The following is a 26,516-nucleotide window of genomic DNA, read 5'->3' as shown; positions in this document are numbered from 1 at the left end:
AGACTAAATGGAACCTAGTCCCAAATCAGTCAAGCCATAGACACAGCGAACTGAACCAGTACCATCCCTGAGATCGAAGACTAAGGCCCAAGAAGGATTATTTATTATTAATAATCCATTTTGGGAGGGTGGGGATGAGAAAAAACAACATTCTCCGACCAACATTAAAATAACCTTTCTATTTACCCATCTTTTGCATGGTATTATACTTCCATTATTTTCAGCTTCACACAAAATTAGCATCCCTACGAGAGACCAAGACCAAGTTAAATGGAACCATGTCACAGATCAGTCAAGCCATAGACACAGCCAACTCAACCGGTACCCTACCTCAGATCGAGGACTTCGGTACCTTCAATGACAACAAGTTTGGTCTATCACATGACGATATCTTCAGTAGTCGAGCAACGGTAAGTCCCCTCTTCCTGTTCACGACCTTAACCTTGACTTGAGAGGATACTTTGGGGCAATGCCACATAATCAAAGCTTGGAAACAGTCAAAATATAACAAATAAGAGCAGAAACTGTCAGACTGACAATTTGGGTATAGTCCCACACATGCCTTTCTGTGTGCAGTGCATGTGACCTTTGGAAGATTTTTCTCTTTGTTATCGTTTGAGTGATTCCAGTTTTAGGTGCATTTACCTTTCACCGGTGTGTTGGCTCAGTTGGTAGAGCGTCCGCCTCACAACCTGGAGGTCGGGAGTTCAAGCCCCGGCCGCGTCAGACCAAAGGTGGGAGTTCCTGCTACCCTGTTTGGCGTTCAACAATAAGGGATAGAGCAACGTTGATCTGGCGCTGCTCAATGGCTGCCGGGCCCTCTTTCAATCAATTGGGCAAGATGAATTTTCAGAGAATAACTATTTCAGATATCTTATTCTTACAAAGTATGGATTCCATTTTTTTGTCATTATTTTGATATAGATTCTTCCATTATTCAAATTCACAGCCAGAACTAAATCAGGGGGGGGGGGGGTCACAAAGAGTTAAGTATGACTTATAGTTGCACTTAATTTGCATACCTGATATGCAATGCGCAGTCTAATTGATCAATATGCAGTAGTGCGCGTCCTCTTGGCATGATCTGACCAATGTGGTGACGTCTTTTATACGGCATGCAGCTAGGTATTTAAGTGCGACCATTAAGTCGTACATCTATATATAATTGTATTTACATCCAATGTTATCTGTTTCAAGTGATAGGATCCTTTGTATCTATCTCTCTCTCTTCTAATAACAGGCTGGTAGCAGTAGTCCTGTGAGTAGCTTGAGTGGATTCAGCATAGGATCAGAGATCAATAGTAAGACGGGAGACACTGCTGATGATAAGGTACCTGTTTATTCTTTATTCATAATACCATTTATTCCTAGTGCCCAGTCACGTTTCGCACCACGATACAACACCGTGGTCTAAATCGTGGAGTATTCTTAGTGATTGTGTCAGATCTTATCAGATCTTGAGGTCAGCCACAGCAATCGTCGTAATTGTACCAGAAATTTTGGATGGCTGAGCATTTTTTGCGATCAGCTATGAAAGGTCAATTGTAACCGATTGCACAACAATAGGAACGATAGTAGTGCGTAATATTCTTGATAATGATAAATGTGACTAGTAGGACACCAATTTTATTTTAGCAAAAATGTTAAAAGTGTGCATTTGACATTAAAACTAAAGAAATATATCTTTTGCCATGTTACTGATTTACATATGTGATCTCACTTGTAAACTTAATTTCTGTTGTAACTGTTTGAATTTGTTATGCAGCAGTGATCGTCGGATTTCCCATACAGGGATGATAAAGTTCTGAATTTGTTTCAAAACAATTCAATGAAAAAAAGCCAATTGCATGAATACCTCAAATATCAGTATAGAATGCAAGTTTTCTGCATGTGATATCGGTTTTTCGAATGGTTCTGGTTTTTGTTGTCATCTTACTATTCTATTTTATTGTTTTCAACCAGGATGATCCATTCAAATCCAAGGACCCATTTGCTGGAATGGGGGAAATAACGTCCTCAGATCCTTTCCAGTCAGAAGATCCTTTCAAAGACTGTAAGTAGACATACTTTTATGAGATGGAGATAGATATGAGATGAGATATGTTTCTGTATTATTTTTTTCTATTATATTTTTATTATTTGATGGCCTCTTTTTATAACTTTGATTTCTGGGGGGTCACCTTACAATCGTATTTTTAAAATATACAATCTGTTTAATTTGTTTTTGATGGTTAAACAGATGAGTTTGAATGAAATTGAAAGGAAAAAAAGAGAAAAAAAATTGAATTGACTAATTTCTTGGCCCCCATGTCACTTAAGTGACAGTTAGGGTTGAACTTTTATTATTTGCAGTTGGTAGTTGAGTATGATCAGACATTGCTAGTGAAACCAATGAATTGCTAGATGTTGAAGGTGTTTACATTTGCATGTAAGTAGATAAGAACTGTCTTAGCTTTTCATTTTGCCCAACGTCTTAGCCAATCTTTTTTTAATTTTTGAAACAGCTGATCCTTTCAAGTCAGAAGGAGGAGATCCATTCAAGAGCGACGCCTTTCAAGCCAATCCATTCGGCGGAGATCCTTTCAAGAATGATCCGTTTGGCACAGGAGCCAACACAAACCCTGAAGACCCATTTGGTGGATCTGCTAACAATTCCAACGACCCTTTCTCATCATCGTCACCTGGGTCGTCTGACCCGTTTGGAGGATCAACAACAACAACATCGAAAGACCCGTTTGTAGGCAGTGATCCGTTTGCCTCAAAATCTAGTGACCCCTTTGGATCAGGGTCGTCAGACAATAAGAGTGATCCATTCGCTTCTAAAGGGTCGACAACAGACAGTGATCCTTTCACAGCTAAAAGTACAACAACTGGTAATGACCCGTTTGCATCTAAAACATCGACATCAAGCAGCGATCCATTCGCATCCAAGCCTGCAAAAACTGATGACCCTTTTGCGTCCAATGCAGCCAAGAGTAATGACCCTTTTGCATCAAAGTCTGCATCAAACGATGACCCCTTTGCATCAAAGTCTCCAAAAAGTGATGACCCATTTTCATCCAAGTCGGCAAACAGTGATGACCCTTTTGGATCCAATTCGGCAAACAGCAATGATCCCTTCGGTTCTAAGTCAGCCAAGGGTGATGACCCTTTTGCGGGTAGTACAAATGCTAGTGACCCATTTGCAGGTTCAACAAATTCTGATGATCCGTTTAAAGGAAATGATCCATTTGCTTCTGAATCAATAGGAGGATTAACTAATGGAAATGCAGAAAGTAAGTCCTCTATAATCCTGAAGTATCTTCTACTCTACGAAAGAGGAAGCTTGTTTCTTCATCATTCTTTGCATGACATGAATATGACACCTTCATGTGTTTCATTAGAACCTTGCATAGCAATTTGCACTCTTAGATCATACACTGGAAGAGACAGAAATTTGTTTTCTTCCGTATAATGAATTTAATCCATACATGAAAACCTCTTTACTGAGATATTTTCTTTGCCCTCAATACTATTTGTGACATTCCTAGCAACATTTATTTGCATTCTAATAATGATATATTTGTTTTGTGTTGTATCATCGTCTCTCAGGTAAATCATCGAGTGATCCATTTGGTTCAATAGATCCATTTGGAGGGAGTGCTTTTAAGGCAGATTCATTCAGCAAGGTAAGATGATTAATCTTCCCCTTAACCCCTAAACTAGGAAACCATATCAAATCATTTGTAGGATGAGTGTAATAGGGCAGCAGAGCCCAGGTGAGATTTGTTGGACAAGTGTCTGGCTGTTTCATGCACTAATATTTGAAATAAAGTGAGAGATAACCATGATTGTAGTCTTGTACTATTAAGTTTCAACAATGCCCACGAAAAAATACATGGTGTACCGTGAAATCACTACTCTTTCTTCTATGCATTGGATCCTTCAGAAGTTCCAAAACTAAGAATGTGTTTGATTGTGATGATGAAGTATTCACTTAGTTGTTTGTGTATGATCTTCTTGACTTGTTCCCAGAGCTCCAGTACTGACACGTTTGGCAGCGATCCTTTCAGCCGACAGGAGGACACCCCAGCGTTACCTCCAAAGAAAAGCAGAGGGGTTAGTTCTTCCTCCGCTAAACCTGCCTCCAACTCCCCTAGTACTACATCCAACGCCAGCGACCCCTTCCAGGCTTTCTCCTCTGACTCCACCGACCCTTTTGCCAAAGCCGACTCCTCCACCACCAACGACCCTTTTGCATCCACCGGGTCAGGGGGTAAGGTCAACAGCTCTAACGATCCCTTCGCCCCATCGGGAGGGGGTGCTGATCCCTTTGGGGGAGGAAGTGACCCATTTTCAGGGGGAGGAGATCCGTTCGGTGGCAGTGCTGGTGGCAAAACTGATAGCGGCTCAGATCCACTGGCAAACTTTGCTGATTTCGGTGGTGCTAAGGTGAGTGTCTACCCCCTCTGAATATTCAAATTATTTTCCTTCGTAATGATTCTAAAACATATACAAGAGTAGATGCCCATCTATAGACATTGTCTTTTTACCTGAATATCTAGCAATTGGTTTGAATTAGGACAGCTTAACAATAACTTACACCGGTAGCATGTTAATGTGTGTACAGTAGCATGTTAATCCTTATAGTGATGCATCTAATTGAGAGATGTTAAGATGTTTTGTCAACTAGTGTAGCATGTATGTTATTGAAATTATGGAACATCAGTTACAAATCACTTCCACCATCTAAGAGAGGAAATATACATTTATGATAAGAATTGTTGAGTTCATTATTATTTTCTTGGACTATCCTTCCTGTTTTACACGACAAGAGTTTCATTTGATTGTGTTAACCATTTTGGACATGTATTTCGTTATGTGCTCATAGAAAGCTCATTCTAAAGATGTAGATGTCATCTTTTAAGTCACAAAGTAGTATAGATGAAGGAAAAAAAATTTGGGGGGGGGGGTTCTTAATTCTGACAGTCTGGTTGTAAAATTTTTGCCCAAGGATAAAAATACTAGATATTAATCCATGTTCTTCACATGATTTACACTAATGATCTACTCATTTATTTCATGTAACAATGGATTCAAATATTGAAAATAGATATTTCAGTAAAAAAAATATATGCAGGCTTAATTCAGCCACTTATGTCAAATTTTAATGCTTTCATGTTAGAAATAATAATAATAATAACAAGGATCCTTAATTAATCATAGCACCTTTACCAGATTTTTTTTTTTACTTCATTCTAACTCTAATTTTGCTGCGCCTTTTCTGCAATGTTTTGTACGACAGGAGCAGTGAGAGCGTTACTAATCGCGACCAAGGCAAGAGTTTCATCTGTAACTTTTTAACCCATCTTCCTCTGCTATGTGCTCCATAAAATATCCCATAATCACCTGGGCTCCGTAACACAAAGATCGAATGGCCAATTAAGATCAGTGTTACATGCGCATTTGGTTGAAAATACTGACCAGGGCCCTGTCTTACAAAGAATTACGATTGATCCAATCAGTCGTTACTCTATGGAAATCCATCAGTGTCATGATTTCTTCTACAGGAAATTTGAGAAATGTCCTTTGTAAACAAAGGAGAACACACCAAATTGTCAAGAAATCAATGAATTTACAGATATACATTCATATCTAGAATTTTTTTTGAACAAACAAGCATTTTATATGTTGACGCTGCTGGCTGTCCATAGTTGCGATTGATCAGATCAATCGCAACTCTTCATAAGACGGGCCCAGGAACCAATCAGAAGTAGCTATTCATCACTAATCTTTGTGGTATGGGGTCCTGCTCATGTACATATATTTGATTATTAAAACTCCATACTCCACGTGTATGTTTCATAATCATGTACTCATTTATACCCTTTAAACACACTACATATGTGTACTCTTCGTAACGTTCCCTCTTATTAAAGAAAAATAAATCTACTAACCATTACATGTGTGTATTATTTTGCTGTACATGTACATTTCCCTTTTCCTTTTCAAAAATTTCAATATATCTTATTTCATAAAAAAACAAGTACTTTTTTTCCAGTAAATACGTACATGTACATGTTTGTTCCAGTGAGAGTTACATGCAATCTGTGAATTGATTAAACCAAAATAGATCAAGAACCTAAACCAATTTCCAACCCCACCCCCCCCCCCAAAAAAAAAAGTGTTACCACTGAATCACCTTTATATACATGTACATGTAGATATAAGAAGCCAGAAAACAGATTTTTATTTTTCTTTGACTTCTTATTTTGCTTCTAACATTGTACATGTACCTTCCATTTTTGCCACATTTTTATACAAAATTTCCCTTTTAATCATTTGTAAAGTCAAACTATATTTGAATTTTCAAATAAAGCAATTAATTTTATTGTCTATAAAATAAAGCTGAGGTTGAATATACTTGTATGTATGGAGATCTTCTGTTTGAATGTTGAAACTATATTTTCTGTCATACGAGAATGTTCTGAAACTACATGCAGCATGTAATAAATTGTATGCAAGAATGTTTGATCATCAAAGTGCATGGAACATGTAGCTTAATATAGCTTTCAGTAAAATTAAACAAATTGTGTTGTGCAATCTACTTTTCCCTGTGATAACTTTGCAATAAATTATTCCTTGTATCCGAAAAATAGAGTTTAAAAGTCATTTTAAAACTTTGATTCACTATAGTTACTTATCCCCTCAAAGTTGCACCTTGTCACAAACACAATAACAAATATCTGTGGTGATTTTTAATGTAGATATTATTGTATCAAAGTATTGGAAAGATACATTGTATGAATGTTCTTTTGCATTGAATAATGTGCATGTAGTTCTAGAAACAACTTTGTCATCAAAGGTTGTGGTGGAATGTATAAAGATAGAGTGCATGTATTATGACTGACATTACACAAGTGAAGAATAGCACAGAATACATTGTGCATTATGATGTAATCAGTTATGCTTGTGAATGTGAAAAAATATTGAATGACACACATTTCACATAGAAAAGGAAAATCTAGTTTAAACAATTCTTTATGCATGTTTTTGTTTACTGGAGCAATCTTTAAAAAAGGAAAAGAAACATAATCACATGAATTTCATGCTCATGTTAAGTTTAACTTTAAAGGAATGGGTAGATTAACCGTTTATGCCTCATATCTCTCTATTCTTTGTATGTACAGTGTTGCAAAAAAAGAACAAAAACCCATTTTGCATCATTTTTAGATCATGATCAATTTCATAGAATTACTGTACATGTACGTATAATTTGCGTGTGTTCTATCCATGACGTGTATACAGTACATGTACATTCAATGCTGTTCATTTTCCCTTCAAATGTTAATCAATTTTCGCCTGCAAACAGAAGGAAGACATAGACGTGGCCTTTCTGAAATACCACAAATCATGAGTCACTTCTTGGTCACATTGTTAAAGAATGCTGTTATCACTGATCGTGTTACACCAGCGATACCACCTAGGATATTTTACTTGTTTTCAGATCACCCCCCCCCCAAAAAAAAAAAAAAATCAAATAAATTAATGAATAACTAAATAAAGGAATCACAATTCGCTGTATTACAGCGATTTTCGTTCAGTAATTGGACAATATTAAGACAAAGGTGTAAGAGTGAGAATCAAAGGTTTTGTGCTATCTCACAACAGGGGGACCGAGTATCAACTTGTTGCCAACAAGAGTGCAGTGTAGAGGGTGATCTTATGCCCCATGTGTCCCCCCTTCCCCTTGGATATGTACCTTTATACATTGGTCTTCAGTTTACTTCCATAAAGTTCCATCAAAGCATTAATTTTGGTCTACAGTTCACTTACATCAAAGTATTAATTTGGGTCTTCTGTTTACTGTATACATCAAAGCATTAATTCTAACTTTTTTGAATGGATGACTTTGAAATGTCTTTTCGGCATGCCATTATAGTTGCATTGTGCTGTTAAACAAAATCTGATATTGCATGCAATTTGGTGTTGAGCTTATTTAGGTTGCAAGTATGATTAGCGATAGTACAGTTTTAAATAGATGAAGAAGTATAACAATTAATGTAGATAGATTGCATGAACCTAAAAAGCTCAAGTAGAAAGCGTCAAGCACCATGTCTTTTCTCGGCACTACATTGTAAATATGAAGTGGCAAATGTGCAAATAGAGTAGAACAGAAAAATCTTGAAGAAGAGAATGGATTAGGCAATTACAGCATTATTATATGAGTTAAGGGTCCTTTAAGAGCTTCCAAATAGTGGATTTTTTCAGTTATTATGTCAAGACAATGCTTTTATCCATCAGGGGAAGGGGGGGGGGGTAAAGAATGTGTAAATCAGAAGTCAATCCTATTTCTTACATTCTTGGAGGATAACAATTGAATAAACATAATCCATATACTAAAATACAAAAGAATAAGTGGTGAGATTACAGCATCAGCATGCTCATTGCAAATATTTTTTCATCAAAATAATGCAAACATTTAAAATGTAACTTTGTTATTTATTGTCCTATCTTTTAGAACCATATGTAATTTTCAGCCTAGAGTACCCCTTAAAATCTTTGTGAACCAGCCCAGATCTCAATTCCAAGTTTCATAGTAAGTTCTAACTCTGATTTTGTTTATCCTTTCGTTTCAGTTTGAAGGGAAAGTATTAAGCGAGGAGGACCAACTGGTGTGGGCTGTCAAGGAAGCGCAGAAAGAAGAGGAGAGACTAAAACAACTTGCCATTCAGGAGGAGAATGACCTCAAGATGGCGCTACAACTAAGTCAAGAGGAAGTCGGCTCGTCGGAGGCATAGCATGACGCGCTGGGTTCTTAACGATCCACACCTAGTAAAGACTTTTGAATACTCCATTGTGTTCACTCATACGGATTCAGCGGAGTAACGAGCATTTGCACGTTCTGTTCCTTGTGTTGAAGTCTATTTATTTGTGTACATTCTTTAAAACATAATACCTATCAACATTATCTGTTTTATTTGTACACTTCATTATGATGATTTGAGAGGAAAGGGAGGAGAAAAGGGGCAATGATGGTGTCATCTTGAGGCAAGGTGTGCTCCTGTGGGATGTTACCGAAGAAAGCAAAGTTTCCTGAGAAGATATGGTTCTCCTCGATAGACCTTAGTCACACAATGTTCTCCATCTCCTGATAACATATTGAGGAATGCAATTTGTTCTGCAGGTGTACCGTGAAATCAGATGAAACTTGTTATGCTGCTTAGTTGTTTGCTCATGGTGATATTTCAACTTGTCATCAATTTGATCAGAGGAAGACCTCTCCAAATGGATTATATCCCTGATTCTGTTAGTGGTGAAGTGTTTAGCTGCAGCCTTGTGCAATGCCATGAGAAATATCCATCCCATCATAATTTTCACCGTTTTGACCTGCATTTATATTCATAATTGTCGTCATCATATAGTTTTGTTCAGTGCTCACCAGGTTGTAGGTACTGTGGTCATGTGACTTTGTACTGAAGTCACGTGACTTGACCAACGCTATCAGTTGTCTGACATCGGTATGCTTTCATCTCTTCTATGATTGATTGACAAGTGAGATTAGAAGGGAAAAGGGCATACAATTCACATCACATTTATAGATGAATTTAGCCTCTATCTCATTTGATAGAGGATGATTTAACTCTGTAATTTCTTCATTAGTCTTGCTGATTTTTTTTTTATCCACAGCAACAGTGCTTTCATCCTATGAAGCTTGTCCAGATCTGTTTTTTTTTCTCCATTTGCTTCACACGTCTGTATGGTGTTATACAAAGCTCATTCACTCTTCCAGTGCATGTGGTAGCACTGTATGTTAACAGCAGCGGCGTATCCCAATGAGGGCGCAGAGAACACATGCCCCCTCTTTATTTTTAGTCACTAATACCTCGGTCACATTTGCTCTACGGCGGCTGTACGGCGAGTCGATAACAGCCGTTTTATTCAAACCCCACTATTATGGAGCTGGTACAAAACATTTTAAAACGGCTGTTTTCGACTTGCCGTACGGCCGCCAGAGAGCAAATGTGATCGAGGTATTACAGAATATACTGATAGAGCAATATCCAAGAAAATTGTCACTTGTGCCCTCTCTTTTCTCAAATTTGCTCCTTGAACCTCCTTGATATCAAGATCCTTGATCTACCACTGATAAGGCCTTAATAAACTATTAACTCTCCTAGTGTAGATTTATTCTTCATTCTCCTTCTCATCTTCATGATAAAAATCTTAATTATGTGATGTAGATATTGTTGATATTAAAGCGATTTTGGACTATCCGTATGATCATACTATGTACATGTATGTGCTGTATATTTCCTTCTTTCTTCCATTTCTTCTATTTATGACAAAAAAAGTTTAAGATCGTTTAACCAAACTCTGATGACCTAGGGCCCCTTTTCACAAAAACTTGTTTAATGACAAATTTGCAATAACAGGTTAAAGCCACTGAAGTCATTCAATTTGATTGGCTGTTGTAAACTTATAGAAATTGTGCATTTGTTATTATAACAAGTGTTTTTGAAACGGGATCCTGGGATTGATTTAATTAATTGGTTATTTGAATTCTTATACATTTCTTATTCATGTAGTAGTATAATATATCCATGAGTATGTTTATTCCTTTCTTTGCCTTGAATATGCTTTCACATGTACATAAGTGTAATATGTGACTTAATTATCACTTTCAGCTAGGGAATACTATTTGTCAATCATATTGTTATGATCCGTGTTATTTTGAGTGCTGGTCAGCAATCGTGTATTTATTGAATCATAGTTGGTCTTGTAAACAGAGATATATATAAAACCCCGTTGCAGAAAGATTTGCATTTGAACACAACTAAAAAAAAAAATCAAGTGCAGGTCCCTTTAATGTGCATTTCATTGGTTGAAAATAAAGTTGCATTTGATTTTTGGAGTCGCATTTGATCACAACTCTTTCTGCAACAGGGCCCTTGCAGATTCACAGAGCATGATACAATTACAGCACATTGGTGGAATGACTTTGTGATATATTTTTTTGAATGCCTCCTATCAAGTCCAGGTTCCTGTTTCATAAAACTTGTTACAATGACAAAGTTACAATAACAGTTAAAAGCTACTGAAATCCTCCAATCTGATTGGATGGTAGTAACCTTGTTATAGAAATTATGCATTTGTTATTGTTGTAACAAGTGTTTATGAAAAGGGACCCAGATCCTGAAGAATTAAAAGGATGTTTATATGAAAATGGTAACTTTTTTTAATATCCAAATTTGAACCTGTGACTGCAGTAAAGCACACATCCTACGATACCATTTCCCATGACATTAACGGGACCACATGCACATTATATATTGTGTAATGCATAACTTGTAGCAGGACTGAACAAACCACCCCCCCCCCTCGTTTCAATTAGATTTCAAAAGATCACTGTCTACATAAAAAGATGTATAGTGCTACTTTCACGTATTTATCATTTCAAATAAATTTAGCCTATCATATTTCATATCCCATGATCACAACTCTTGTTGTCTGTTAACCCTCAACGTGCCATGAACACATATCTGTGCATCCACTGGAGTGCCATGAACACATTTTCGTGCAATGATCATACAGCTATTGTTGTACAACGCCTACTTAGCTTGTTGTACGCGAGCAAATGGGAGGCTGAATGTCAAACATTCGTACCGTTGCACAAAAGACGTACCATCCAAAATGTACCGTTGCACGGCTTTAGGAGGTGACGTCACAATACGATTTAATTCATTGCGCTCGGTAAAAATGAACAATACGCGTATAAGCCAGCTGGCTAAATGCGCAAGGCTGCCCAATGTCATGTGTGCTTGTGGGATTTTGCTTTTTGCTTTCGGTATTTTTGCTCCCTTTTCATAGATTACTATAGGGATAAACTCTGTTTTTTCATATTTTCGCTAAATTCCGAGGCGTTGTATAACACAAATAGCGAATATTCTTATTCGTGCAATGGTGCGAGATTTCGCATTCGGTGAAAGAAAGAAACGCTCTATTCAACTCGGCTCACGCCTCGTTGAATAGAGCATCTTTCTTTCGCTTCATGTGAAATCTCGCACCATCGCACTCATGCCTATTCGCTATTTGTATATTATGCCTATTGCATTTTGAGGAGTACATTGCAAGCATGAGTGATTCCATTGTTCAGTTCATCTTATTGTCACGAGGTTTAACAGTATTGTCTCTGGAGTGATTCCCTTTTTTATAAATAAAACAATCAAATAGAGACTCTTTGAAAAAAAAAAGGCACTCGCTGATTACAGTGAATGGCACATTAAGAGTTAAACATTTACCAGATTGTCAGATGAAATGATGTCATATGATTCTAGTTTATTTTAATGACAGTTTTTGTATGTCATTTGATAGTGGCAATTTCTTTTGTCAAGCACTTTGACAGGTCTGTGTTTCAAATATATTTTTCAGTAAAAAAAAAAAAGAAAAAGAAAAAAATGATGGTTTGTTCATGTAGAACATGAATGTGAAATGTAGTGACACACACACATCATTATTCATGCAATTGAGTAGAAGTGAATTTCTAGACAGAATAAAGCTGTGTACTTGCGAAATATGAAGTGGTGCTGTGCGGTGCAATAACTGGTTTAGTACATGCACGTTAGTTACAACACTATCTGTATTCTGCTTTGCATAATGATGTCGTACTTTCCTGTAAATAGAAAGTTTGAAAAATATTTTCCTAGATGAATTTCGCAACCCCAGTCTGCATAACAGAATGAATAAACAATTTAATTAATGAAGAATCTGCAGTTTTTTGCACTTGTATTTTTTGTGGAGCTCAGCTATAAATAAGCCTATCGCTGTAATGTTTTATTCTTTCCCAAATAGACTTCCTCGTATGCTTTTCCAAAATGTAGTAGCTTCCTTGAAATTCAATTCTGGTTTCAAATCCAATGCATGATTGTGTAGTCTCCATGTCTTAAAGAAAGGTACATTCTTTATTTCCATATTTCTGTAAAAATGAATACATTTCTTGTGGCTTCCATATTATAGTTGTTCTTTCTGAAAATGGGGTTGCCAAAATAAAAAAAGGAATTGTACATCAGTTTTCCAAATTTGCTACACATAATAGACTGCAGTCACGTAATTATGAACATCAGGGGCCCCCGTCTAACGATTTATCCAATCAACCACAATAATGGACAGCCAGCAACGTCACCATCTAAAATACATGTTTGTTCAAAATATTTTCTAGATAGGATGTATTTTCATACATTCATAGTTTTCTTGAAAATTCAGTATGTTTCTTTTGGTTTTCCAAGGACATTGTGCATATTTCCTAAAGAAAAAATTATGACATTGATGGATTTCCATATACTTGAGATTGATCTGATCAATCGTAACTCTTTGTAAGACGGGGCCCAGGTAGGTGTTTCATAAAACTGTAAAGTTACGAGCGACTTAAAAAACAACTGGTGATCCAGATATCCCATGGTGTTGATTTAGTTCCTGTAGAATCATAAGAAATGGTCACCATTCTTTTGTTGGGTTGCTCGTAACTTATAAACAGAACTGTATATTGATAAGTTGAAATGAAGCAGCCTGTGATATTCATGTAAGGTCTGGCTAAGTCAAATCTCTTTATCATTTGCAATTGATTCATGTTGATTGAAACTTTAATATGTCACAGACCGGTACTGAGGGAATAAGTTGGTACTATTTGCTTTGTAAGGAATCGAGATCAAATCCCAACTTTCTGTTAGACATGAGCCCAGTAGTCTGTTGCTTTTTTAAGCTTCCAAGTTTTCTGCAACATTTCATTTTCATTCTTGTTTCTGCAATTTTGTTTGCAATTATTTCAAAGCATTAGGAAAATAGCATTTACCTGTGCAATCATTCTTCATGTACTTGAATTGCAGCATCACTTTTTCTTTGAAGATTGGACTCCTACAGTGTATTTAAAGGACATGTCCACCTGACAAAAAGTTTACCGGTATTTGAATAAAATGAGAAAAATAAAACAAGCTTAATGCCAAAAATGTCATCAAAATTGCTTGTCAGATAAGAAAGTTATGACATTTTAGAGTTTTGCCTAATTTCACAAAATGGTTTATATGCACATCCTGGTCTCAGTATATAAATTATGACATCACCCACTCACTATTTCTTTTTAGTTTGAAATAGTTTGATTTTATCCTACAATATGAAACAAAATTTGATTCCTCCCACAACACATAGAATTGCCATTGTTGTAACATATTGTGATTTGATGAAGTGTCATTTATTGTGAAAATCTGCAAAAAACAAAATATTCTATAATCCCAACAATAATATACAACAGAAATAGTGAGTTAGTGACAGTCGCAGTTTCATGTACCATTACATGTATGTTGTGTATATATCTGTTTTGGGAAGTGTAAGAGTAATTTTAAAATGTCATAACTTTCTTATTTATGTCCGATTTAGTGAATTTTTCAGTGGTATGCTAGTTTTTATTCATTATTAACTTTTTGTTGTTGTGGACTTGACCTATGAAAATATGTATGAATAAAAGTATTAAAGAATACAGTTATACATTTAAATTGCATATAATGTAACACAGGAACTCAAATTAGTAGAAGTTGAAAATTTACATTTGAATGGCCATTCATATCTATCCTCATTCAGTTATCACGTTTTCCTCATACATTACACCAATAGGCATTGGTTTTTATGTAGATTGGTTTTTATGGTGCTATTATACCGGTACGTAAGTTATGAACACAAGTTACATACTTTTGTTCAAAATGATGTATTATTTTTTTCATTGAGTATATGAAGTCAAAGGTATCAGTTTTGCTATATTCTGGCATTACAGCATTAGGGGGTTCCCTCTTATCTGAACATTCATGAACTGCAACATATGTTTTTTAAAATTTTCCAAACAGTGTTACCTTTTTAATTCACATATTTCATTTATCAGTGGGGTTACTGGTAGATGTTATGTTGTTATAGATCAATTGTTCCATATTTCATGAGTTTCTCCTTTTGTCTACAAGAGGTATTGGTACTCCCTCCAACTTACCAGAATCTTGCTTGCATCAAAACAAAATATCTTGCCATAAAGTGAGATTACACAGCTGTTCATAAGTTAAGAACGACTGGTGAACCTTTCTTATGCGCTAAATAATCACCAATTAACATTTAATGGTGAATATCATTTACCACAAGATAGGATCGTTCTTAGTCACTCTTACGAACAGCTTTTATGAAACGGCCCCCTGATAGACTGTGTATCAAGAATTACATGAAATTCCAACTGAGACAGATACATGTACATAGAACATACATGTACGCGTAGCATCAATTACTAAAACTTGTTATGCTATGCACTGTAAAAGTACGAGACAAACCATATTCATAGTAAGCCTGCAAAAAACTCCTACAAACTTGAGACAATTTCTAGGAGATAGACAAGAATACATGTATCCACTCTTGGTGTGCTGTTTTCTATTTTAAAAATTAGGTAATTTTTATTATTTTTGGATAGGGTTGCATGTGTTCATGCATGAACTTGTGTGTAATACTTGCTGTTAATAGGAAATAGCTAAACTAAGATGCGATGCCCGTGTATATTAAAAAAGAACAATCTTGTGCCTATTGATTTGATATTCTTTCAGGACTGATGATCTTCAGTTTTGGAGAAGACGACGTAGTATTAACATTGTTAAGAATAAACCCACTCAGTTAGTTTTGCTGTGAAACCAACCGAATTGGTTAGCCTGGTTCAATATTAACTTGCATATTTAAACAAACTTAGCCACTCTATTTAAACATATACTGTATGTAAAAATGTTATTTAAGTTTTTATTTGTCCTACATGTAATGGTGTCTTGATGACATTCGTTCACTACATGTATTGATTATTCAATGAGTTTGTATACTTGAGAAAAGTAAATGTTCATTCTCATTACGTTTTCGTTACAAAATGCTTATTCTGTATTTGTTGATATATGTCTGGATCAATGCCGTATAAAGCTTAAGTGGAATATATTGTATGTATAGTTATGATTTGAAAATATGTAGCAATCCACTCTGTATCTAAATAAATCCATATCATTTGCAAGCAGTGAAGTTGTGATTCATTCTGTAGTCTTTTGTATTGAGTTTTATTTCTCAAAGAACAGTAGTTAATGATAACAGCCATTTTATCAAATTTATTGCTAAAACCATGTATTAAATATTCATTCAGTATGAAGCAATTTCTGTAGTGTTTAGAGACGAGTAGACAATTGTCTCACTTATGGTTATGAATGCACATGAATTTAAAAAAATAAATGGTCCAAAGTTGCTCAATCTTGTGACGTCATAGTGCTTTCATCACAATATCGTATTATAGAATGAGTTTGCCAGTGCTACTTTAGACAGATCAACTTGCACCAACCTTTTAAAAGAATTCAATTGGTGCACAGTTCACTGTTTCATTTTGGACATGTCGTTTGTACACAAAAATGGCTTGGCTTTGGTACCGAGATGTCACACTTTTTCTGTACAAGCCTATTGGTGCAGTCACATTTCCCAAATGGTGCCCGCACGGCGAGTGGAAAAAGTGGCCAATTTGTGTAGCTGGTACAAAATTATTATAAATGGCTGGTTTCGCATTGCTGTACGGCCACCATAAGAGTAATGTTCCTGCGCCAAAAGTAACACAATCAATCTGCAGACTATTAGCGAGGGGGGGGGGAGGTTATGAATATTTAATTCTGACTTAAAATTGTTCTTGATTTCTCAGTGGCGTGGTACATATAATTACTGAATTGTCCCATCACGCTTTTTTTTTTAAATCCTATTTTTGTTTAAAATTATGAAAAACATACCAAAAATTGTAATTCTGACAAGTTTTGAACATCATATTTCTAGGGAAAAAACAATCCTGTTTATTGTCACTTTCCCCTTAATAATCCTGTACTAAATACAATAAAATCCTAATTTTCACCTCTGGTCATGGTATGCATACTCTCCAATAATAATCAACAAAATTGCACCACAAATATGTGCATGTAGACACTTGGTCATTACTTTTAGTCAGACTGTCTTTGTAAGCACCCCGCCCCAGAACGTAATATGAAAAGTATCAAGAAGCCTCATTCCATTTGATTAAATACAGGACCAACTTTTGAATGTATGAAGCTTGCATCTTACATATTGTATAGAAATGATTACAAATAGTTCAATATACACCTGTACACAGTATGTCAGAAGGGATAAATTTCAAGAAAGATAGAGCAAACAGAACAACCTAAAGACACAGGATATACTGTACTTTTTGTATCTTTTAATATGAATCTGAAAATTATTGTGTTCTCACATTTCTAACAGTCTCTCCTTTGTATTGAAATAAAATACAGTAAGCCAATTTTTTTTTACATATTCCACAAACAGGGAAATTTCCAACTCCATAAGATGTTGTTCAGCAATCAATATTTATTTAAAATTTTCAAAAGAAATATAGCAAAATAAAAGAAAAACATCTGCATGGTATCACACAATGTAAAAAAAAATTGTGATATTTCAATTCAGTGAAAAAGACTTCAAGAAGTCCATGATATATATATCACCTTTCACAATATTGTACAAATCACAATACTGTTCTTTAGATAAAGGATTTATTACATTTCAGACAAGAAATCCGCCTTGAAATGCTATGAAGCCCCCATACATCCCATCATACAAACCTGACCCAACAGGGTCCATGGAACAGGGATGTAAAAATATTGATCCTGACCAATCTTTTCCCCCCGTTTAACATCTTATGTAAAAATATGTTTGCCTCAGCTGAAGAAGTATTCACAACAATGAGATTGACAAATACTCGGGCCTGTATTCTAAATTCTAGCTGGTGCTTAAATAATGGGAAATTAAAAAAATGTCAAAATTTTGTTAATTTGTATGTTTCACCTTTTTCTACTTTTCGAATGTTTTAACGGTGAAGAAAATACTTCAGTTCTTATTCCCAGACAATCATAGAGAATTGGGAACTGAATGTACCTACCAATTGAAACTCTTCTAAAAAGAGATTAGTATCACAATTGGTTAAATAGTTAACTACAACACAACTTAAGACCAGATTTTAAACTCAAATACAGAATACGGGCAATATGGACAATATATCAGTATATCATTGTATTATAGTTAGTGATAATTGGAAAACCCAAATATGCAATATCATGTAGCCCCAATAAAGCATTGCCAATGTAAAGAAAAAGAGCTGATCAAACAAAGCTTTCGATAATTATCTGAATTGGATGAGCATAGAATATGAAATACCTATGAATCTGACTCTGTCCAATCTTTTGGGATCACAATTTTTTTATAATAAGGGGAATTCCATGAAATATGTACATCCAACCCCATGTATGTGAGACCTTCATGAAATTTTCTGTCTCTGATTTCTGGTTCTTATGACAGTCTGTAATGCTCTCAAATGACCATGACCTGGTCAGTTTATGAAGTGAAGTAAAACTTGAGAAAAATGGTGGTCGGATGTACAAAAAGGTTGAATATTTTACAGAATTTCCAATAAGGTTTAGATTTGGTGATTAACATGATTTTCTTTATTGGTCCTGGAAATATGTGTTGACTAGCGATTACCGGTATAAGACTTTGGGAGGGTTGCCTTGTGGCGATTCAGTTTCCGTGACCTTGAAACTACAGCATTCATTGTGCCACGTTACACAAATTCATTAGATTCTGACTTTCCTGCATACAATGTTTGCATTGCAGTAACTCCTCAAATCAACAATGAATTTCCATACATGGTCAAGCCTTCATAAAACATATTATACCACCGTTATTACAGTCCATTTTCCACAAACCTCATTTCACAAATTAAGGGTACATCTGTCTCTTGTTCCTGGGGTGTTGCATTAAAATGAAAAAAAAAAATGGCTGATCACTTCAAAAGAAAAGTTCATTAGATGGTAATCCATTTATTATATGCTTCCATAAAAGGTGCAATTAAAAAGTCCATTACAAAAAGGCACTGAATGTCACTATCTTTCAGCCTTCTTGGCACTTGCAATCAGCTCCCTTTCTTCAATCTCTAATCGTTTCAGCTTTTCTTCGTATCTCACCCGCATTCTCTGGCGAAGGTCCTCCAATTCTTGCCTCTGTGGAATCAATAAAAAAAAACATAAATCAAAAATTGAATATTTGTTTTGAATAGCTTAATCTAACGGCTGAACTGTGAAACTTTATCACAGACTTTTTATAATTGATAGGAAGACTGAATAATACAATACTCTTTTGATGTGAAATGAGGTACTGTCCAATCATCATGCAATTTGGTCGAGGCTGCGACATGAGAAAGAAACAAACTGAGCTGATTCGAACTGTGCAGTCTGTGCTTTACTTTTTTTTAATTTCTAAATAGGAAAGGTTAATTTCAAGAACACAAACAAAATAAAATCTAGTTTATTCAAGGAGAACCCAACCTTGGTCATTCATGAGTTGCATTTAAAGAATGAAAATAGGAAAGTTTGAGAAAAATCAGACCAAGTGTTTTTTTTTCAAAATAAGCTAATGCCACTTAACAAGTGTATTGAAAGACAAAGTTCTGTCACATTTGTCATAATGGGAGTTTGTAGTTTTCTGGTTCCTTTTTTTTTAATAGCAGTAATCAAAATATCATAGAGACTACAGAGCATATTTTTGCATGTCTCTGGTAAATTACCAGTATTTTTTCAAAGAAAAAAAATAAAAATGACATTTTTTCTTAAAGGTGGAGTTATCCCTACTGTACACCACAATGACATCATCTATGAAGCCAATTTGAAGCTGCCAAGGGCATAAGGATAATAAATTTGTACAACAAAAAAATATCTTCCTTTGTTTACCTGATTATATCCAAATTTTCACATCTGCATCTAAGATTTTTCTTCTACACCTGGGTTTGATTATTTGATATTCAAATGGGCATTTTCACGGTAACTGACATTACACGGCACAATGTTTTCACACCTTTCATTGTGTGTATCTCTAAAACAACAAATGATGGGAGTTTGCTTTTGATAGAGTTAATAAAGTGAACCTTGCTGTATACTCTGATACTAAGTTTTCCTATGTAACCACATTTTTTTACGCATCAGCAAGCAAAAATGTGTCGGTAACTGACATTATGCAAAAGGACATGCAATTTCAGGGTGTTCATTAAAATTGAAATATCTCATGTCCCTGAGTAGATAGAGTAATAATTTGAATATGTAAATATACCTCCTTTACTAGGTTAAGATGTGTCAAAATATTAAACAATTCGCTTTTGTCTTTTGGGGGCTATGATAATTTTTCCACAACCATGCTGGTAACTGACATTACGGTAACTGACATTACACTTAATTTGCCATAGAGATAACACATGGAAGTCAAATGTGTGGAATCATTGCATTGTATCTTCTGTGCAGGGCTTCACATGAAAGTGAGCTTGATGTGGAAGTATACCCGAGTTTCTAGGAACATTTCAATGAAAAAAAAAATCTTTTTCTTAATTCCTTTCTTTGATTTGAACATTTTTATCAGTACTTGTCGGTAACTGACAATACACACCAGTGCTATATGATTTTCAAAGGCATAATTTTCTTGTTACTTATATGTAAGGCTTTTTAAAATCATAAAAGTTTCATAATACTTCACATTTTTAATTATCAAAAGATAAAAAAATGTATGTTTTACTCACTCGGGGGGGGGGGGGGTCATAGCAGCTACATGTTTTCCTATAGTAATTTAATGTTGCATTGACTGTACACATGGATTTCTCTGACTATGCACCCATAATATATTCATCAGTTTTATATTGACATTTTAAACCTTTTCCTTCTCCAACCTCCCCCTCCCCTCAAAAAAGGCAAAATAAGGGTCTCGTCCCCTAGGCTTACACGTACCCCTCCCCCGAATCTCATGCAGCCATGTAGTTTTATTGATTTCTATTCTGGTCAGTGCAAGCAATGCTTGTTCATATCTGTCGGATTTCAATTCTCTTCATAATTTGTTTTAATAATTTTCTTTGCTAATCTCTTTTTTAAGCTGTCAACAAAAAATAAACTCCAGCTTCTAAACTGAAACTGAACTATTTGGAAATTAGAAAAAACCCACAGTTTTAGTAGATCCATGCAACATTGATCAGAACTGTCAAATTTCACTTTTCATCTATACTTGTAAACCAAAAACAAAATTGTATCACACATCCACACTACTACGCAGGTAAAAAAACCAGGAATTTACTTTTAGCGAGGCAATGCTCAAAAGAATCCTAGAAACTAAAAAAGGGACCCTGGAAATCCCCTTCATCACAATGTTAAGCTTAACAAATGTTGCAGATTTAGGCAATAGGTTGGGAAAAGTACCCCCTACCCCCCCTCCCTGAAAACCAAACAAAAATTTGTCTTTTTTTACAAACATTTAGGTACTTGGTAAGTGCATGTACAAAACAATTTCATAGTATTTTTTTTTGCACAATGGGAATGCAACTTCCTTCATAATTTCGTATAATATTCATTGTTAACTATACCTTTTAAAAGTCAATAGCAGGCTCCTTCTGTTGAGACTTTTAAAGTGAAAGACTTAAATAACAAGTATACAATATTTCTTCACCATAAAATTGACCACATATTTGCATTTCAATATTGGTAACCAACGTTTTATCATGGTAACTGACATTACATCTCGGTAACTGACATTACATTTTCCACTTGGTAACTGACATTACATATATTTAATGGTACCCTATGGCTTCATTGTTAATTGGTAATCTTTAATTTTGGTGTAGAAGGGAGGGGTGTTACCTAGAGAGGAAATCTACCAAGTTTCATATAATATATCCTCTTTTCCAGGAAATGAGAAAAAAAAGTTCATGTTTTCGGTAACTGACATTACATACCATATCACATACTTCATCAATGTTTTTTTATCAGATGAATGAATTACTGGTGTTTCTTTCTGTGGGATTTTAAAAAGTGTTATAATAGCAAGCTAAATCACAGGCGAAATCATCATGATCAAACCTGTTCTTTAAAAATCTGTCAAAACAAAATATGTATCAATATACTATTTTCAACACTAATTTATATCCATACTTTGGCAGCCATTTTGAAATAAAAAATGGCTGCCAGAGTCGGAAAAAAATTTTGTCTCAGAAACTTCAGGTCTTGTTTTATTAAAAAACATAAAGCATTTGACATGAATATCAACTTGATTTTTTTGCCTCTGTGTCCATCTGTGGTGAAAATGCCCAAATGTGAAATCTCAGTCATCAATTTTTATGGTTATTTAAAGTCTCCCCCCCCCCAACCACCAATAACAGGGCATTTTTACTGTTAAAAAAATTACAGTTACATGTACATATCTTTAAACAAATAATACAATATAGTTCAGCTAGTTATTGTGTAACCAAAACAGCACCATGACTGATAAATGCATTTTATGAAATACCATGTCACTATCACAAAATAAAGATAATAAAATTACATTTTGCAAAGCAAAAGACCAACAAAAATACATGTATTATGGTAATAAATAAATAAAGTTTGACCAGCATCTTTCAAAAGAATTGTGTTTCAAGATTTTATGAGCAATAGCCTTCTCAAAATAATTTTTCATCTTGTTCAGTATTTTTGATGGCATAAGGCAAGATCCAGTCCATTTACCTAAATAATAAGTGTATTCAAGTAACTGAAGTGACACATATTAATCTATTGTACTTGAGAGTAATTTTTTTTTCCAGTTAGATTTTGTTACAAGTGTAGGACTGTTATTTTAATACTTGGTTTCCTTTTTATAGATTAGTTATTTTTGGAAGGAGAGAGTTTATGTAGGATGGTTATTTTGTCATTTTCATATTTTGTTTATTTCCTCTAACTTGTGGTCTCTCCAGCTGTTTTACATTTCTGTTTAGTTCATTTGCATTTCTTTTCAGCACTGTCATTGCAGTCTGAACTTAGGTTATATGAGTTGATATTCAGTTGTCATTCATTCATTCATTCTACTCTGAATGCCTTTCCTCTGATTTTCTTTTGTCATCTTCATTCCTTCTCTATTCCCTCTTCAGGTGTTCCACTTATTCCACCCCTCACCTGACTCCTTAGTTTCTAATGCCATTATTACAAGATCACCCAGACATACTTTATCATCTTCATCTCATTCCTTATTGGTTTATCTTATCTTAAATTTTAGTTTGATCCTTTCATTCATTTGATTTTGATTGGTTGACTCTACTTGAGTTGAATATATGTAAATTATTATGTGATCCCAGGTTTTACTGAGGTAAAGTAGCCCAGAGATTAAATCAGTGCACTACCAGACTTGATTGAGTTAAGTTCCATTTTGTTTTGTCTCCTAAGTTCTTCTCTCCGTTTGCTGTTCCATTTGATGTGTATGATTGAGCTTCTGCTCAGGACTTCTTCAGTTAAACATTCAATTCCCTCAAAGACTTGTATTATTTTCAACCCCAAACAAGCTTGTATCAAATGAACAAAGTATTGACTTACATGCATCTTGCTCTCAGGAGGGTACATCGCTCTCTGTAATCAGGAGAAAATAAAAAGAGAACCAATCAAAATAATGTTAATCCATTTATTCCTTCAAGTTCAGTAAATAAATCATCACGTGATTAAACAAATCCTTTGAGAGAATGGGTGAAGAGGTCTTAAAGACACCAGTATCAATCAACCAATGATGTATATTCCTTCAAGAGGTATCAAGAAGAAATATAAAATATTACAAAATAACAAGAAACGCAATGGATTTTCAAAGTAAGGTAGTAGAGTAATCAACAATTAAAATGTTACAATGGATTCTTGTCAGGATTTTGTTATTTTTTGTATAAAGAAAAGGTTAACAATGATTTAATTACAAGTCAATTGCAAATTGTTATAAAACATTCCAGACCTCTATTGAATTTATCAAAATTAAAGGTCAAGTCTACCCAAGTAAAATGTTTATTTGAATAAATGGAGAAAAATCAAACTAGCATAATGCTGAAAATTTCATCAATATCAGATATAAATTAAGATAGTTAAGACATTTTAAATTTTCACTTCTTTTTCACAAAACAGTGATATGCACAACAGTTACTCAGTGCAATGCAAATGAGACAGTCAATGTCCCTAACTCACTCTTTCTTTCGTTTTTTAGTTTGAATTATACAATATTTTTTTTTTTTTTACAGATTTGACATTATGGACTGACTTGACTGAACCATGTTGTATTAAACAATGCTAATTCCACATGTTCAGAGAGGAATTAATCGTTGTTTCACTTGACAAAGAGGAGAAAATTTGAATATTTCATATAACTACAAAATAAATAGTGAGTGGATGACGTCATCAGTCTCCTCATTTGCATACCCTCCAGAATGTGCATATAAAAACTGTTTTGTGAAATTTAGCAAAACTTTAAAATTTCATGAATTTCTTATTTTACATCCAATTTTGATGGAATTTTCATTGTCATGCTTGTTGGATTTTTCTCTTTTTATTCAAATCATCTTTTTTTTTGAGGTGGCCATGAACTTGTCCTTTTAAAATTCATTTAATGAATTTTAAAAGGACAAGTCCACGGCCACCCCAACAAAATAGCATGATTAGGGAGTTTGTACTCACTACTTTATCCGAGACATATTTTTCAAAGAGATCTGTCTGGTTGAAGTAATAAAACATGGTCACAGGGAACATTACGTATATGGACATCTGAAATGAAAACAAAGGAGATTATGCAAAACAAAATAAAGATCAGGTCAGAACTTTCATCAGATGCAGAATAAAAAGGGAAATTACATAGCTTGGCCTTGGAAAATAATGAATGAGATTATACCACTACTCCAACAACTCTTGGTAGTCTTTAAAATATAAGGAAGAATATCAAATGAAATCTTTGATTATGAAAGAATTTCAATAATACCAAGAGTCCAAATTTATGTGCGCAGACAGATTCAGCTTGGTAGTTATTACAGCATGACGTGCTTAGTAGCATGTGGGACTACAATAGGAAAAAAAAAATGAATTTTTAAACATTAACAATAACATAATGTGGTTAGATAACAAGAAGCAATTGAATACATAGCTATTACATACCTTAATCACTTCCAGCTTCCATGTACCCATCTTATATGACGTTCTATAAACGCTTCATCTACCAAAAAACATGAGAAATTCTCTCTCGGCTGTAGCTAGCTCGACGAATGTCGCTCACGTAATGCTGATGACGTCATACGCAGACGTCGCGTCGGCTGCTACTGCACTAGGCTGTGCTTCTTCGGTGTAAAAAGTGCAAAGTTATGGAAAATGTGGTATTTTGGAAAAAAAAGACACACGCCCCACAATAGAATCCAAGTTCATTTTATGTATCATTATAATTAAAAATAAACACACACACTACATGTTGTTTGCGTTGTTGTTTTTGTTTTATTTGTTTTTTTTATAGGTTTTTAGCTATAGGCTATATCTAGATCAACTATTAGGCCTATATATATATATATATATATTATGCTCCAATGAAACGTACCGGCAATCAAATTCTATATCTCACCTTAAAGGACAAGTCCACCAAGGAATTTTTTTTATTTGAATCAATAGAGAAAAATCCAACAAGTATAATGCTGAAAATTTCACAAAAATCGGATGTCAAATAAGAAAGTTATGGCATTTTAAAGTTTCGCTTATTTTTCACAAAATAGTTATATAATATGAACAAGACAGCAACATGCAAATGAGAGAGTCGATGATGTCCCTCACTCACTATTTCTTTTGTTTCTTATTGTTTGAATTACACAATATTTCAATTTTTACAAATTTGACAATTGGGACCAACTTGACTGAACCATAAAATGTTAAAACAATGGTAATTCCACATGTTCAGAGAGAAACAAAACTTTCTTTCACATGACAAAAAGGGGAAAATTAGAATAATTCATATTTCATACAGTAAAATACAAAAGAAATAGTGAGTGGATGACATCATCAGTTCCCTCATTTGCATACAGACCAGGATGTGCATATAACAGTTTTGTGAAATTAAGCGAAATTTAAAAATGTCATAACTTTCTTATTTTACGTCCGATTTTGATGAAATTTTCAGTGTTATGCTTGTTGGATTTTTCTCTTTTTATTCAAATTAACTTTTTGTTGGGGTGGACTTGTCCTTTAATGTTTTCATTTTATTTTGTCAGTTGATATTAAGGCATTGTATCGTAATTTAACCCCCCCCCCTGACTCTGTGATTATGCGCCCTGGCATCCAGGGGGTGGGAAAGAGCCCCCCCCCCCCCCAAAAAAAAAAAAAAAAAAAAAAAAAAAAAAAAAAAATCACAACCAAGAAAAAAAGGAGAAAAAGAAAGAGAGAAGGGTGAAATATCACTTTTTGAATATCATGTCAAAATATATCACAAAATTTGATTTTAGAAATATAAAATATGGCGAAATTTTTTGGTCGCTCACTCGCAAATTTTATAAATTTTACACAATAAGCCATATGTAGCCCCCTCAAACTTTTTGGCTCAGTACACCACGTACTGCTGAAATCATTGATAACAACAGCAATTCTACATAC

The 26,516-nt window shown here is 34.6% G+C and overlaps 2 protein-coding genes across 5 annotated transcripts in view; one reads left to right on the top strand and one right to left on the bottom strand.

Moving 5' to 3' along the window:
- Positions 1-12,412, top strand: part of LOC129270911 (epidermal growth factor receptor substrate 15-like 1) — a 39,620-nt gene extending 27,208 nt beyond the window's left edge. For 2 of the 4 annotated variants that reach the window (XM_064106901.1, XM_064106900.1), the window contains 8 exons: positions 225-410; positions 1,241-1,330; positions 1,963-2,053; positions 2,505-3,275; positions 3,592-3,668; positions 4,015-4,431; positions 5,285-5,316; positions 8,619-12,411. In XM_064106901.1, coding sequence (XP_063962971.1) covers positions 225-410; positions 1,241-1,330; positions 1,963-2,053; positions 2,505-3,275; positions 3,592-3,668; positions 4,015-4,431; positions 5,285-5,293 — 1,641 coding nt within the window. In that variant the 3' untranslated portion in view covers positions 5,294-5,316; positions 8,619-12,411. Of the gene's footprint in view, positions 1-224; positions 411-1,240; positions 1,331-1,962; positions 2,054-2,504; positions 3,276-3,591; positions 3,669-4,014; positions 4,432-5,284; positions 5,317-8,618 lie in introns of all 4 variants that reach the window. The other 2 variants (XM_064106899.1, XM_064106898.1) reach the window with 2 other exon arrangements.
- Positions 12,413-17,237: 4,825 nt separating this feature from the next.
- LOC129271530 (protein PET100 homolog, mitochondrial-like) lies at positions 17,238-25,184 on the bottom strand. Its single transcript, XM_054908858.2, has 4 exons — positions 25,044-25,184; positions 24,573-24,659; positions 23,460-23,492; positions 17,238-19,091 (listed from the first exon to the last, which is right to left on the bottom strand). Exons 1-4 carry the CDS (start codon positions 25,071-25,073, stop codon positions 18,975-18,977), a joined length of 267 nt encoding a protein of 88 aa, XP_054764833.2. The 5' UTR covers positions 25,074-25,184; the 3' UTR covers positions 17,238-18,974.
- Positions 25,185-26,516: the final 1,332 nt, after the last annotated feature.

The sequence above is a fragment of the Lytechinus pictus genome, chromosome 11, assembly GCF_037042905.1.
Source record: "Lytechinus pictus isolate F3 Inbred chromosome 11, Lp3.0, whole genome shotgun sequence".
In the NCBI taxonomy this organism is placed as follows: Eukaryota; Metazoa; Echinodermata; class Echinoidea; order Temnopleuroida; family Toxopneustidae; genus Lytechinus; species Lytechinus pictus.
Note: the sequence above shows the minus strand (reverse complement) of the source record. Positions and strands in the feature narration are given on the sequence as shown.

Coding starts and splice junctions, on each gene's coding strand:
- LOC129271530 (XM_054908858.2), bottom strand. CDS start 25,073: ATGGGTACATGGAAGCTGGAAGTGATTAAG. Junction 23,493..24,572: donor AATATGTCTCGGATAAAGTA/GTGAGTACAAAC, acceptor TCCTGATTACAG/AGAGCGATGTACCCTCCTGA. Junction 19,092..23,459: donor CTCCTGAGAGCAAGATGCAT/GTAAGTCAATAC, acceptor TTGATTCCACAG/AGGCAAGAATTGGAGGACCT.